The sequence below is a fragment of the Anguilla rostrata genome, chromosome 6, assembly GCF_018555375.3.
Source record: "Anguilla rostrata isolate EN2019 chromosome 6, ASM1855537v3, whole genome shotgun sequence".
Taxonomy (NCBI): domain Eukaryota; kingdom Metazoa; phylum Chordata; class Actinopteri; order Anguilliformes; family Anguillidae; genus Anguilla; species Anguilla rostrata.
Window position 1 is genome coordinate 44271497 of NC_057938.1, and position 14208 is coordinate 44285704.

At 48.2% G+C, this 14208-nt stretch overlaps 1 protein-coding gene across 1 annotated transcript in view; it reads right to left on the reverse strand.

Moving 5' to 3' along the window:
• Positions 1-14208, reverse strand: part of rngtt (RNA guanylyltransferase and 5'-phosphatase) — a 97910-nt gene that overhangs the window by 12509 nt on the left and 71193 nt on the right. The window contains exon 13 of the mRNA XM_064339935.1: positions 2067-2167. Within this exon, the coding sequence (XP_064196005.1) occupies positions 2067-2167 (101 nt within the window). The remainder of the gene's footprint in view (positions 1-2066; positions 2168-14208) is intronic.

A 14208-nucleotide genomic window follows, 5' to 3' on the forward strand; every position in this document is an offset into this window, starting at 1 on the left:
GCTCCTGTCTGGAGTGAATGGACAGATCTCACCCCCAGCAGGGTGCTCTGCAGTGCCGCGCGATTGGCTGGCACGCGTGGAGAACGCGGTGCGAGCGGATCGAGGGGCGCTCTCATTTGAATCCTGCCGAACGGCTGATAAAGGTGAAATATCGGTATCGCCTGTGGCCAGTCGCTCGCGCGAGCCGACTTCGGGTTCGGCTCGGCGGAATTACCGCGGCAATCTGGCCCGGGCTTCGGCACCTCGTCTGAACTGCAAAGTTTGGACAGCGGTAAGAACTTTCGGAAAAAAAAAAAGTGCAGTCCAGCTTTCCGTATCAGATGCATTCTGTGTACCCGTATCAGCGACGCTCTAAGCTGTGCTACTCGTTGAATGGGAAATTCAGAAAAAACCGGCGTAGCACAACATATCACATCTAAGGTGCCCCTTTGACAAGACGCCATTCCATTACAGAACAGTGACCTTATGCTCCAAAGAATTGAATATCATGGTTTCAATAAATGTTCACTTAAGTGGGGTTTTGGACCTACTTTACAAGCTGTTGAGATATGAAGTACAACAAAGAGATGGGTAGGACTTTCTATACGCATTTAAAGAACATAAAAACATAAAAGAAAATCTGGTGCACACGCACTGTATGCGAAGTGGAGGCAGAGAGGAACTCTTAGCGCTCCAACTCGATCTGGAGCAAGTTTTAGAGTAAACACCCAACAAGAACTAGCTATTGAACTGGCTCCCTATTACACAACACAGACAAACAACGACCCAAAGACTATTTATTACCCAAAGGGAAATTAGTGAAGTACGAAAGGTTTACCACAGAACTGTTGGGAGGTCTTGTAGTAAAAAGCGTGTGTCCCACTACTTCATCAGTGAGACAAAAGCAGGAGCGGTCAAAGTATTTAACGCGGGTCAGTGGAAAATCTCCTACAGTACATTCCCGAAGCAGGGGCCTGCCTCAAGTTCTTTTCTGGAAATAGGCAACTCGCCTCTCGCTCTTCACTCTGCTCTATAGAAATAACGAAAAAAACCGAGAGAACAAGAGGTTTCCGAGGCATTCAGCAAAAGGGAGATGGACTGAAGGCCGCAACGCGTGGGCAGGGGAGAGAGAGAGAGAGAGAGAGAGAGAGAGAGAGAAAAAACAACCATTCACTCGGTCCGCATCTTTCTCAGGGACAAAGGCAGATTTAATAACCTTCTCTTTCAGTTCCCCTCCGGTAGGTAGAGCGCATTGAAAGTTAACCCGGCTCTCAATGCGAGGACAACCTTGGAGCCGCTTTCGCTGTCATCTCAAAAACAAGGGAGAGGAAGGCACAATGGCCGCTCCACCCACAGTGCGCTCTCTCGCCGCCGCCGCGGGCATGGCGGCCGGTACAGCGGGTGCTCGGCTGCGGAGGGGCGGCGTCTCCGACAAAGGACGGCCGCGGCTTCTTGGGCAGTATTTACCCAACTGCGCTCACTGCCCTCTTCAAACACGTTACCCAAAACACTCTGAATTGTGAGAGTTTTGGGTAGAACTCTGACAATTATGGTGGGGGGGGGGGGAGGGGGGAAGGACATGCATTTAGTCGTGCGTGCGTCAAAGTTACGGGCGAATGTTGATTTTGTGTGACTTGGATTTTAATGAGGAGCGAAGGAGGAGGCCTTTCTTCGGTTCCTTCGCCAGGATCAGAGATCCCTGTGTAAATCCCCTTCAACACCTCAGAGAATTCTGGGAAACCAAATCGGTATTCTCTCTTATCTGGTGACTTTACATAAACCCTGACACAGCAAATCCTTATTACAGCAGGTTACAACTATGACATTTCATGGCTGACATGGACAGCTTTTTTTTTTTGTTATTGAGAAGTTATTTGAAAGTTACTCAAACATTGCTTATGTGACAGCCAGTTCTAAAAATGTGGGCTGTATATTTCTGTTACAAAACATATTCAATATAACATGTGAGGAGATTCAGCCTACTTTGATATGCATTTTGATGTCTGATTCAAGGAACACAGAGAGACCTTCATGTTCATATTCTTAGAAGGTCCAGGCAGTGCCTTTCCAAGGTGCTGATGACTCACCCTTCTCCGCCCACTTTGGCAATCTTGAGGCGGAAGTCCACCGAGTTGAGGCTAGGGGGCTTCCACTTGAGAATATCATCACATCGCCCAGGCTTGTACTTCTGCAGATAGACAAGCAGACTGCTTCAGCATACATATCTCTAAAGAAACACATATCCAGTAAACACACTGCTCAGACAGAGACAAACACACACACACACAACTGAATAATACATAATCTCTCTCTCTCCCACACACACACAAACACAAACACACACACACATATACAGCGAGTATTCCAAGCACATAACCTGACAAACTCGTGACAGGCCCAAACGCATTACCAGCTATACACACACCGATGCACCAAAAACACAAACCGCACACACCCATCCTCCAAAGACATGATCTACTGTCCAAACACATCAGAACAGAAAAACTGTATTGTACTGGCATTCTGGCCCAAATACATGAGGCACAACTGTCCAAATACATTAGAACACACAGCTCTCAGACTGGATGAAGACTCACGGGTTTAACAGTTCTGTCTGTCCGGTATTGTGGACAAACCCCTCAGTCAGGCTACAGAATGGCTGCTTGTCTGAGGGTACAGTGGAGTGCTCCCCGCCAAATTTTTGTGCGTGAGACTGCAGCTAAAGTTCCATCTGGACTGGACTGCGGGGCATTATTAAAATGCTTTATGGACAGCATTACTGTGGAGCCAAGAACCTTCAGATATTCACTCCGCATCACTGTCAGAAACAGAGGAAGGAGGCTGTCTGCGCACTGCAAAAAAAAAAACCTTCCAGACATCAAGGCCTTCAGTAACAAAACACCTTTTATTTTATACGAAAAAAATTAATGTGCGACGTACAAAAGTCCGTATTTAAAGCAGCGGCAGAAGTTTTTGGCAAAGTGCTTTCCTCGGTGCTTCTGGATGACCTGTGTGGCAAACGGCGGCCACCGCACAAAAAGAAATGGCCGTGTCTCGCTGGGTCCTGCACCGAAAATGGGAAAAAGCAGCTTTCAGCCAATGAAATCCGAGAAGATGCGCTCAATAGCCTGTCGCCATCTTTGGTGAATCGAAACCTTGATTCAAGCCTACCTACTTTCAAGGGTGAATGACCGACGGACATTAAAACTAAAAATGATTCAAATAAGATTACCGCATGACAGGCTAACTGAAAGAGATCTATAAATCAGTTTGCTTAGGGACAAATGCATGAAACAAAAGCTTACTTGCCTGGGACCAAAATACATAATTTAATTCTGTCACGGAGAGCAGAAATTTCATTTCAAGACATTGCAGATTTTAAAAAAAAACAAACACACACAAAAAACCCCTCAAATTTCTAACATCTCAGTGTGAGGAATGCTTGTATCCAGGCATCAGGGAATATTTCCTTTACATCACCCATAACCTAGCAACCAAAGAACCATCGATTTTTCTTAAATCAACAACCTGTTTTAGGAATTTTGCCATGGTGATGAGATTGAGGCGCTGGAAAAAAATACACAAAATAATCTTTTGGTACGATGAATTCAATGCCAAATCCTACAAAAATATGATTCATTATTTAAAACACCAGGCAACTCAAAGTGCTTTTAAATCAACTTGTTTTTTTTCCCCCTTCAGGAGTTTTAACATGGTGATAAGCCTACAGAACATGCTGGCAAACAGTTTGGAAAACAACCTCTTTTATTAAAAACAATCTGTTCCCAGTCAGCGTTTTCATTTTGGCTCCCTTGTTTCAAACAGCCTAAGCAACCATTACAATTGCCATTGAACAGTAGCTGGTATTCAGAGGATAAATTCTGCACATTGCACGGATTAAACTCGTCAAAATTCATAAATATTAAATCCTGTGCGGCCGAATCATACAGGTTTCATTGCCTGCCACTGATGTTGCGACTGCAATTGAGAAATATAAAATGGCTGCTTTCATATTGAATTGAGATCTTACAGCCTCTGTGCTTTGAAAGTCGTAAGTCAATTAAGTTCCCATGAGCACAGCGGCACACAGGGCCTGTCAAACAAAAGCCTATTTCTTTCACAGGGAGGCAAAAACAAACTGTAACCGTTCAAGAGCACCGTGGCACAACGGTGGTTCTGCTCAGTTCTCTTTCTGTGTCTCCAGCCCGCTACATACAGCCAGCCACCTCCGTCAAAACCTTCTCAGCTAATTACCTTCCTTCCGCACAAGGCACAGACAGGCACAAACCTGGCACAACCTGTCCTTTTCTGAATCCTCTCTGAGACCGTGCGAAAAGAAGAAAATACACGCTCTGGAAGCTTGCTTCTTTACACCTTACAAATCCGAGGTTCAAAAAAAAAAAAACTAAATAAAAAAAATCCTCACACTTTGTCCACATTTCGCAAATTACAAACAGATGTGAAGGCTGCAATTAAAACAAAACAAAGCAGTGAGACTGATTTTTACATTTAACTGGAATGAAGTGAACTGTATACTTGAAAACAGGGTTTCCCTTTTTCTAAACATAATTATTTAAAATACGAAGCAGACCACCTGCTTGTGTTTCCATGTGAGTGTCTATGTACAAGCCCTGCAAAAGTAATTAGATACATTTTTCAGAAAAGGTCAAACTTTTCTTTTTATTTTGGGATAGTGAAAGATGACAGTGCTGCCTTTTCTGCCACAGTGACTTTGTATCCGGAAGAAGTTGCACACTCACGCTCTCTAATTGGCTCAGCTTTTAAAGGGTCATTCTTGACAGTTGACTAAGATCCTGCATGCATAGTTTGGGAAAGAGGTCCATGTCAGGTCTGTACACGGCCAAGTGAATAGTGGAGCTAACCTCATCTCTTATAGCCAGACAGGGGTTTTTAAGCAAGAGAAACACACCATCAGTGATTGTTTCATAAAGACAAAAAACAGTTTCAGCTTCTTTCTGACTGTGCTCTTCAATGAATTTCCCACTTTATGGACTAACAAGCAAACATGCTGGTTACGTACAGCTTCCTTGTTAAGAGATGCTTTGAAGAATGTGTGTGCTCAGGGGTGCTGCAGATAATGGCTGAAATGCTGTGCACCGGCCTTTCCAGCCATCAGTACGATGACCTGTACGGCCTTGTTTCTCAGAAAAGAACAAGACCGCGCTGGACCACGAAGTCCACGTGCTAAGGCCAAAGAGCAGGGCGTGTGCTGCTTTCATCTTAGCGCGCACGGTGCTATCGCTCATCGTCTGATTGGCTCCAGTGTGTCACATGGGGAGCCTAAGCCACTCAGAGGAGAGAAGACATCACGTATGAAGAGGGGAAAAAACACACATGCCCATGGAAAGGCATTAACTTTAGCACCCTGGTGGTGGCTGACTTTGCGTGAAACACACAGGAGAGGAGCTAGTATAGCATAGCCTGCCAATATCACTGCTAAAGTCCTGATGTATAGCATGTACAAGAGCTTCTTACAACAAAAAATACAAACAGAAAATATCCGGAAAAATGTGAAAATATCACATTTTTGGTACTGCGTAATATTAACATTATATTCATTATGCCAGCATAACATATGCACAGCTACTACCAGAGTGACATAACTATTCATCATGTGTGTTTATGCAATATAGCATATAATAAACAATGAAGGACAAACTTAAAATGATTTAAACAATACACCTCCTGCCCCAAGCTTGCCACATGAATGCACTGTGAAATTAGAAGCGCCACAGCAGTCATTTTTACTGAGTGTACAATCATCAGACTGCTCACTGGTGCAGCCATTTGAAGGCTAATAATTCACATAAGGGATACTGAGTCATGGGCTGTGATGAATACTTAATGTCTGTCTTATGTCATCCTATACTTCACGTTGCCGTTATGTCATCCTTAGCATAAGAAATACTTACATAAAAAATGTTATTCATATATTGTGAAGACGAAGATACAGCCTATACGTAGCACAGTCTAGTCTCACAGACAGTCTGTAGTGATACAATGGGATGACCAGGACCACAAAAGCTCCCTGAAGTCCACCTTCCCTTCGCAAGCCTATATACACGATGGCACACATACGGCAGTGCTGTCACTTTTGGGATCCGGGTCATCGGAGAAGCTCACACTGCTTCAGTCTGATTACACGCGTTCATTTGCTGAATATATTCATTTGATTTCCCTGCTTGTGTTTCAAAGTGACAGCCACCTACTGCAAGCACGACCCGAGATTATTTTCGCCACTGAATACTGATCCTTGATTTGCCTTCAAAGCGCGTCAGGCACCAAGATGGAAATGCGGATACATACTGTGAACATTACACAGTACTACAAATACATTTCAACAATCTAATCGCACAGGATTACATATAAAATATTTACAACACACAATCTTCCATCCAAGTTACCATCAGATCGTTAAAAAATAGTTGAACTGTCAACGCTAGTTATTTAGATGTCTTATGTGTAACATGAATATCAGTCCTCTGGCACATATTGATTGTAAAATAAGCAACATACAATCAGCCTGTCTTTTTTTTTCTTTTTTTGTTCGTGAGGAGGTGGAAGAGGATGAGCCAATAGGATGATGGGCAGGTTGCCCGGTAACACCGCTCAGCCCAATGGGAGTCAGTGGGAATAGGTGGATCAGCTCCAGAGCACTGCTGAGAGCAGAGCTGTAACGTGTGTGTGTGGGGGGGGGGGGGGGGGGGGGGGGCTCGATACGGGTGCCTTCCCCCCCCCCCCCCCCCACGCTGAGCTCTGCTAATGAATGGCTGACTGACAGGCCTCTCCAAACATCGGAAAAAAGGAGAGAGAGAAAAAACCCTTTCATAACTCACATTTTCGTGTCCGAGGAGAAATTTTATCGGACACACAGACACGCAACGTACATAAAATGCAAGAAATACCGGTAGACACAGAAAATATGTTGAATATACTGCATTTTGAACTTCATTATCTTTTTTGAGATTGTCGTGCTATTGTACTGAACGCTGTGATAATTAAACACCGAGACTCATCCTGATAGCCAGCTGTCAAATGCACAGGGATGACTACCCACTGCCAGAGCGCACGATCCAAACCCCCTCTCTTCACACAAGAGCTGCATGCCACACACAAACCAGCTGCTCTCCGCTCTCCTGAGCTTGTTTACATAAAGGACACAGTGTATTCTGACAGGGTGACGCTTCTGCATTCAAACCCTTATCTTTCCTGCGGCAGGCACTGGGCCGCTCGGGGAGGGGGGTGCGTTCCGCGGATGGATGGGTCTCCTGGCTCTCCGGACCTCTCCCCCGTGGGCCGAATCCTCTGCCCGTTTGCCGGGGCTTCCCCGGGGACGGCCCCGCCGCCCGCTGGTGCGCCGAGGCGGAAACGGGCGTCGGCCGCGCCCGCTACGCTGACCGAGCGCCATCCGCGCTTACGCTGGTCAGTGTGTCACTTATCGCCGCATAGGTAGCCAGAAAGGAGCAGATAACGATAAAAGCAATATTTTTACAATGACCGGAAGGTACCCAGAGTGCAAGTTCCATTTGGCAACAAAATGGCCGACCCAACAGTGCAGCCTGTGGCATTTCCTTCCTTCGCGCTTGCGTCGAGGCCAAATCACCAGGCATTCACATTACCACGAGATAAAATATTCACAAGCTGTATTTTCCATTGTAAACACTTCAGCCAAGCCACTGGTCTGAAGGGACCTTCACAAATTACTCTATCCCGCAGGCAGGCGCTCTCTCTCTTAAGCTAAGAAATCAGAAACACAGACTCGACCGTGTCGGCACGACCGAACCGAAGAAAACCCGACCATCCACCAGGTCTGAGGGTGGCGCTGAAGGGGGAGAATGGGGTCAGCATTGGCCTTGCACTTTGTTAGTTATTATCAAGTGTTAAAGATGATATTAAAGATCTGCTAAGAAGAGGTGCAAAGTCTCTTACGAAAAATGAACAGCAGTGTAGTTGGTCCGATACGTCAGAGGCCGAGAAGTGTAGCGGAAGAGAGCATATCGGTAGCAGTGGCGCGCCGTAGAATGTGAAAAAGCGAAATGCCGTTGTTTCGGAAAACCGAAGAAACGAGGCTCAATACGGAAGACACGGAACAACACAGGACGGCTACTGCAGAGGGAAAGCCTTCTCTTCAGGGACCGGGTTTTGCTCGGCTGCTATCGAGGGGGAAAAGCGTTAGGAAACCAGTCACGGACTCGAGCGTTCGAAAGCGCTGTCCTTCTGCCGGTAGCGAATTGCCCGCCGTCCCCGCGGAAATGGCTGTTCCTCGCCGAGGCAAATTAAAATGAATCTGTAATTAACCTTCTGCCGAAACCCAGAAATACTAATGTGGGCCACGCCGCCGCAGTCGATGCGTATATCATACGGTTAGGCTAAATGAGGTGGAAGGACTTTTTGTTAGAACGAAACTGCTTTCCTGTCGACAGCCTTATGCACACACAACGAGTTTTTAAAGCTCGGTACTACGCGCAATTGCCGCAATGTTTTTTCCCCCGATCCCTTTAAACAACAACCGAGCGGACGTCATCGAAGCTAGCGAGCGAAATATGTTCTGCGGAAAATCTGTTCACTGAGTAATGTGTCACCTGTTGGAGCTTTCAGCAAGTGTTCCAGAGCTGGCCCAAGACGTTCTTCTTTTTTTTTTTTTTTTTGTAGTATTCCAATCTAAAAGTTAGATCCTTATCAGCAGGCCATCAAAACATCGGGAAAATAATGAAACGACTGGATCGACATGCTCGATCTAAATCTCTCAGACTGATTTAATTCCTCAATTAATACGCATGGATGTTTTCCGTCTGCTGATAATCAAGGCTCCTGTCAATCAAGGATAGGAAAAGCAAGGGGCCATTTAGTGGTTTTATCCCATTACATTACAATCACTTAACAGATGCCCTTACCCAGAGCGACTTACGGATCCCAGTATGCTTCTACAGCAAAAATACGGCAGTCTATTTTTGAACTATCCCTGTTCTTCAGCTGGATGCTGGCAGAGAACATTCTATTCATTCACTCACATAGTAGCACACAGTGGACTCCCACATGCACCCTGAAATGCACCCCATAAAAGTTGCATTACTTGGAGATGAAGTTGCAGTTCTGATAGGGTTTCGGTTTCATCTTTGATTCTTTCACATCTCCTGAACTCCTGAATCGAGCCAGTGGCTGAACCTTAATAAAACCGCAAAGGGCAGCACGAGCGCCCCCCGTATGTCTCCCCGCCCCCCCCCGAAGCGTGGGCGGGAGGTTTTCACGCTCCGTTCTTTCATTACCGCCGAGCGTCGCAACAATAGGCATTCACGGCCGTCCGCGGGAGAGAGAGAGAGGCGTGCCTGCAGGGCAAAGGCCACCTGCAGACGCCGCTGAGTTTGGGGGGTGGGGGGGGGGGGGGGGGCTGCCCGACAGGCAGCTCTCGCCCAACAGAGAGGCGCGCGGTGGACGAACGGACGGACGGACGGACAAACGCGAGAGAAGAATCCTTCGCCGCCTTTCTTGGACGACGAGTACCGCCCGGAGCTCGGCGTCTCCGTGACTCAGCCCGAAGGGGAGGGGCCCCCGGAACTCGGCGAGGGCTCCGCGGCCGCGAGGTAGACGCGCCTCCTCGCGAAATAAACAAAAATAAGCACGCGGTAAATCTAAAGTGCTCCCGAATAAACCCGGTGCCAGGCAGGGCTTCAGGGGAGCGGCTTTCCGCGGCTCTTTGTGCTCGGAAGATATATAAAGGCCGCCTTGGGTGGGGCTATTATGAGGACATAAATCCCAGAGAAGGCGCTTGGTATGGGGGGGGGGGGGGGGGGAAGAGGACCAAGAGCATTAAAGCAACACTGCCTGGAACAAAACTCGGAGCACAAATCCGTACACCTGCACGACGTTAAGGTTAATCAAAGGTGCGCTGCTTTTCTCCGAGCTGTCTCCAGAAAAGCGGCAATTCATTTTCAGCCTCAGACAGAGGTAAAATGATAGCTTTAACATAAACGCTGCCCCCGCTCTCCATTACGTGCCCCTCTGTGACGCGGAGAGGTCAGCCGTGTTTATTCTCTACACTGGGAAAGAAGGTCGTTCTGAATGTACGCTGCTTGCAAACGATCCTTCCGTGGAACACACAACATTTCTCCGCAGAACGGCGGGCAGACAATTCCCCGGTTTAATTACCTCTCCGTTTAAGTTATTGTAACTCATAATCGCTTTCACGAAAGAGATCAAGATGTCATGAAGTCGTGGTTTTTGATTTTTTTTTAAAAGATACAAAAAGATTTTTAAGAAGATACAAAAGGAACAAAAACGCGAGCTAGCTTCGTATCAATCCGGGAGGAGCCGTTCCTTTGGGCTTTTTGTCACAGTGGCGAGGGAATCGTGCTGGGCTCGGCGATATGTCACGGTTACACTCCACGGCGCACGCGGGACAGGACAATGGGAGGCGTCGTCAGGATTTCAGAAGCGTGCGTTCCGCCCAAATAGAAAGCGTCCGGGCGCCACGCTGAGGTCGGGCGCTAATTCCCCGATTCCTCGGGCCACCCGGTGGATACGGCACAGCAGGGGAGGCGCTCGAGATTGGCTCCCGCGGAAAATAAAACCTCGGACTTCAAACGAGCACCGCCAAAGTCTGAGGTCGAGTCCCGCCGGTAAAACAAACGAGTTAAACTCCCGGTGTTTCAACAAGCGAAACGGCTCATTGGGCCCCACGGTAGAGGCCAAGATCCTTGAGACGCGCAAGGGTACTGTAGGGCTTGATACAGCGCCGGAGGCTCTCCAGTCCACAGGTAAACGATGAGCCGGGATGGACCGAACAGTCTGTTCTAATCAGAATATACTCTTGTGCTCTAGATGTTCCTCGTGCAAGTAAAGCACGAGTACAAGCAAAGTGCAAGAATACGAGCGCACAGTTTCAACACAGCAGAGCCCACACAGCCAGCACGGTCTCAAAAGACACGCTCCCAGTTTATTCTCGAGGACGGTTAAATTGCACCGTGACATTAAAAATAACACATTCAACACGAAAATTTCAATCCTGATATCAATTAGCGCGGCGATGCTAGAACAAACACAAAGAAACTCCCACGGAAATCGTGGCAGAGGCACCCCGAATAATACAATCCCACACCGGAGATATTCCGGAATGTTCCGGTTGGGTGTTTTGCCGCGTGCCTCGCGGAGGCCAGACGGCATCGCTCCTGAACTCAAATTGCTGTTTGCGGGCCGTGCCGAAGGAAAGGCAGCCTGTGTGTGTTTACTTACCTTGCCTGACCGGGCCAGACCAATCTGGTCAGGAGGAAGTGCTTTCGGTGCCAAGGCAAGGGCATCTTTCCAGATCTTAAAGCAAAAAGACTCACGGTGCCTCACAGACTTCTTTCTAAAGACACCTTTTGTCAAGTAATCTGGATGGGTCCAATCACCCCCCCCTCCCCCTTTTATAGACCAAAAAAGCTGTTGTTTCGATTTCTGGAGGCAAATACCTTCTTTATCGAGGCTGTTCATTTCCGATAATAGGGTAAACAAAAGTTATTTATTTGAAGCTATCTTGCTTTTCCCTCCATTGCAAGCTAATGTGTTCGACTGTGCTTGTGCTGATACCTACAGAAAAGCCTAACATTTAAAATGTCGGAAAATGAGACTCCTGCAGTAAAAATCTAAATTGCGCTCTCTGTGAGTGGCAACAGTGGTAGGTCTCTGGGAAATTTCTTCTCCTCCACTTTCATTTTTCAGTCTAAAAACATTAAAAATAAAATATTGTACAGTATAAGCCCTGAAGTTGGGTTTTTTCCTTTTCAAATTTTTTTATTTATTTATTTATTTTTTTTACAAAGACCGCCATCTGGAATGTTCTCTGACTACCCAACCATCTGTACCAGTGACCTGCTGTTTGTTGATTAATCAGTGAATTTTCTTTCCCTTTTTTGCTGTGAAAAACATGTCCCAAGGACACAATGTGTTCATTAACGATTACCCATAAATCCACAGCGTCCATCAAAGACCATCTTAGCCTATCGCTGTGCGCACAAAATACATAAACACAACAAGGATGAGAGTGCATTATGCACATCTCAAAATTCACATTTTAGCCCACGATCTGCATTAAAACAAGCCCAGCCAGTCCTTGGAGAGGCAGTCTTGGACTCCTTGGATCTTTCTAAACTTTTCTTTGGTCATCATTCTGCTTCTGCTTTACGCCTGACCCACAAATATTTGGACAACAAGTCCCATTCCAGGGCACATGGAGCTGACTAAATCGAGTCTCCAGGGACCACTGTTGTTATGGCTGCAGACATGGTGCAAAGGGACGAGTGGGAGTGCTGATTGGCTCTGGAGAAAATCTGCCAGATAAGAACCATTGATATAATCTATTGTTCCGTATCAACTGATAATGTCTGCAACTGCCCCAGTCTCATTATGTACTGATGGCAGGGAGGCTACCAGTCAAATTACTGGGAAATCTGGTAATGAGTATCAAAAGCTGTGGGGCACTAATCTTGTTTGCTTTTCTATTTTGCGCAAGAAAAGAATATATTACTGCCAATTTCATCATGGCACACAAGGCCAGAATAGTCGACTGAGGACAATGAGCGATGAGCTCATCACGGAGCCTGCACACTTTGATATAATTCATCTCTGCCTCTCCTGCGATCGCTCGCCTCTGAGAAAGAGCGAGCGTGTTTAATGCGGTCGGAAAGCGCCGCGCCGGAGCTCGGGACTCGAGTTCAAACGAGGGAAATCGGCGCTGACACGCGGCGTATCATTTCCATTACATTCTAATCCTGTTGACTCCGGCTCGTTTGGGGATTTTTAAACGAGGGACAAACACGATTCTTTCCACGCCGGGCTCGCCTGACGCCGCGAGCCAGGTGCGCCGACGAAATCCTCTCTCCCTCCGATGTGCCCCGTCCCAGCGGAGCGCCGCCCCCCCCCCCCGAAGGTGCGACAGCTTCCTTTCCCTGGCGAAAACGCTCGGCCGAAGAGTCGGCTGGACTCATTATCGCAACCTGATCTTTCTCGGCGCCTCGAATTCGAGCGAAAGCCCCCCAACGCGTCCACGGGGTGCGGGTTTCACTTGCGTGAGCGGTGTGCTGAGCGCTACGTTCGGCACAGTGCGGACACACGGCGGCGTGCATACTGGTGAGCACAGTTGTTCTCGCGGCCGTTTAGGTTCGCAGTTAAGGGCGTTTCGGCGGCGAGAGCTCGTTACCGCCAAGGCGAAACGCAGCCGTGCCGTTTGTTCCTCCGCCCCCCCGGTGTTTTCCCCGTACCTCGCTCCTCCGGGGTCAGGGGTCGAGCCCTCGGACCCCCCCGCGCCGCGGATTAATGGCGCGGTCCGCGCCGGCACCTGTGCTCCAGCCCGCCGTTTTCGTCAGCTCTGCCTGTCAGGAGCTGTCACCCGCCTCCTCACAGCTCAGACGGACAAGGCGTGGCGAAAAGCACGGGGCAAATTAAGTTCAGCAGGCACAGCTGCGATAATTGGAATACACTGCACGTGTGCTTGTGTGTGCACGTGTGTGTGTGTGTGTGTGTGTGTGTGACGCGCACGCACACGTGCGTACATATTTACGTTCATATCTGAGCTTTCAGCCGTACCCCTTATAGGAGGAAACATTATGAGAATCACCTTTAAGAAAAAAAAAAAAAGCTGATTGGTAATTTATTTGAATTATTGTGATATGGGGCAGGGGAGATTTGCATGGATTAAAAGGCTGTCTAAATGCAGAGTAGAGGTAAGCCCCAGCGCCGTGGCTAACTGGCGGTAGCGTGCACACGCATGTACATCCGCGCGCGGTAGCGTACGATGAAGACCGCGGGGACCGAGAGCATGACTCACGCTGCGAGGGTGTTCTCGGACCGCTGGGACGTACCAAATGTTTAGGTTTGGCGGGGGTGCGCTGTAAGGTTCGCAACTACGGGGGCTGCGCTGTACGTTATAAAACGCCGGGGGAGGGGGGGGGGGGGTTTGCTACGCGATAAGGGTCGCGAGGGCACGAGTTCGCGCGCGGGTCCTCCGCGCTAGCCAACCGCGCGGCGGACGGCTCTGACAAAGAGAGCGGACAGAGTGGCTCCTTGGGCAGAGCCTTGATTTTATCGCTCCTTGTTATGTGGCGCGGAACGGCTTCGAGTGGCAACACGTCGGCCCCCCCTCGTCCAGCCGCCAGCTGTGAGGGCCATTAGGCCTGCCCGTTCCCCGTAACCGTGACTGACACCGCAGAGGACACCTTCGAGAAGGGCCCTCCT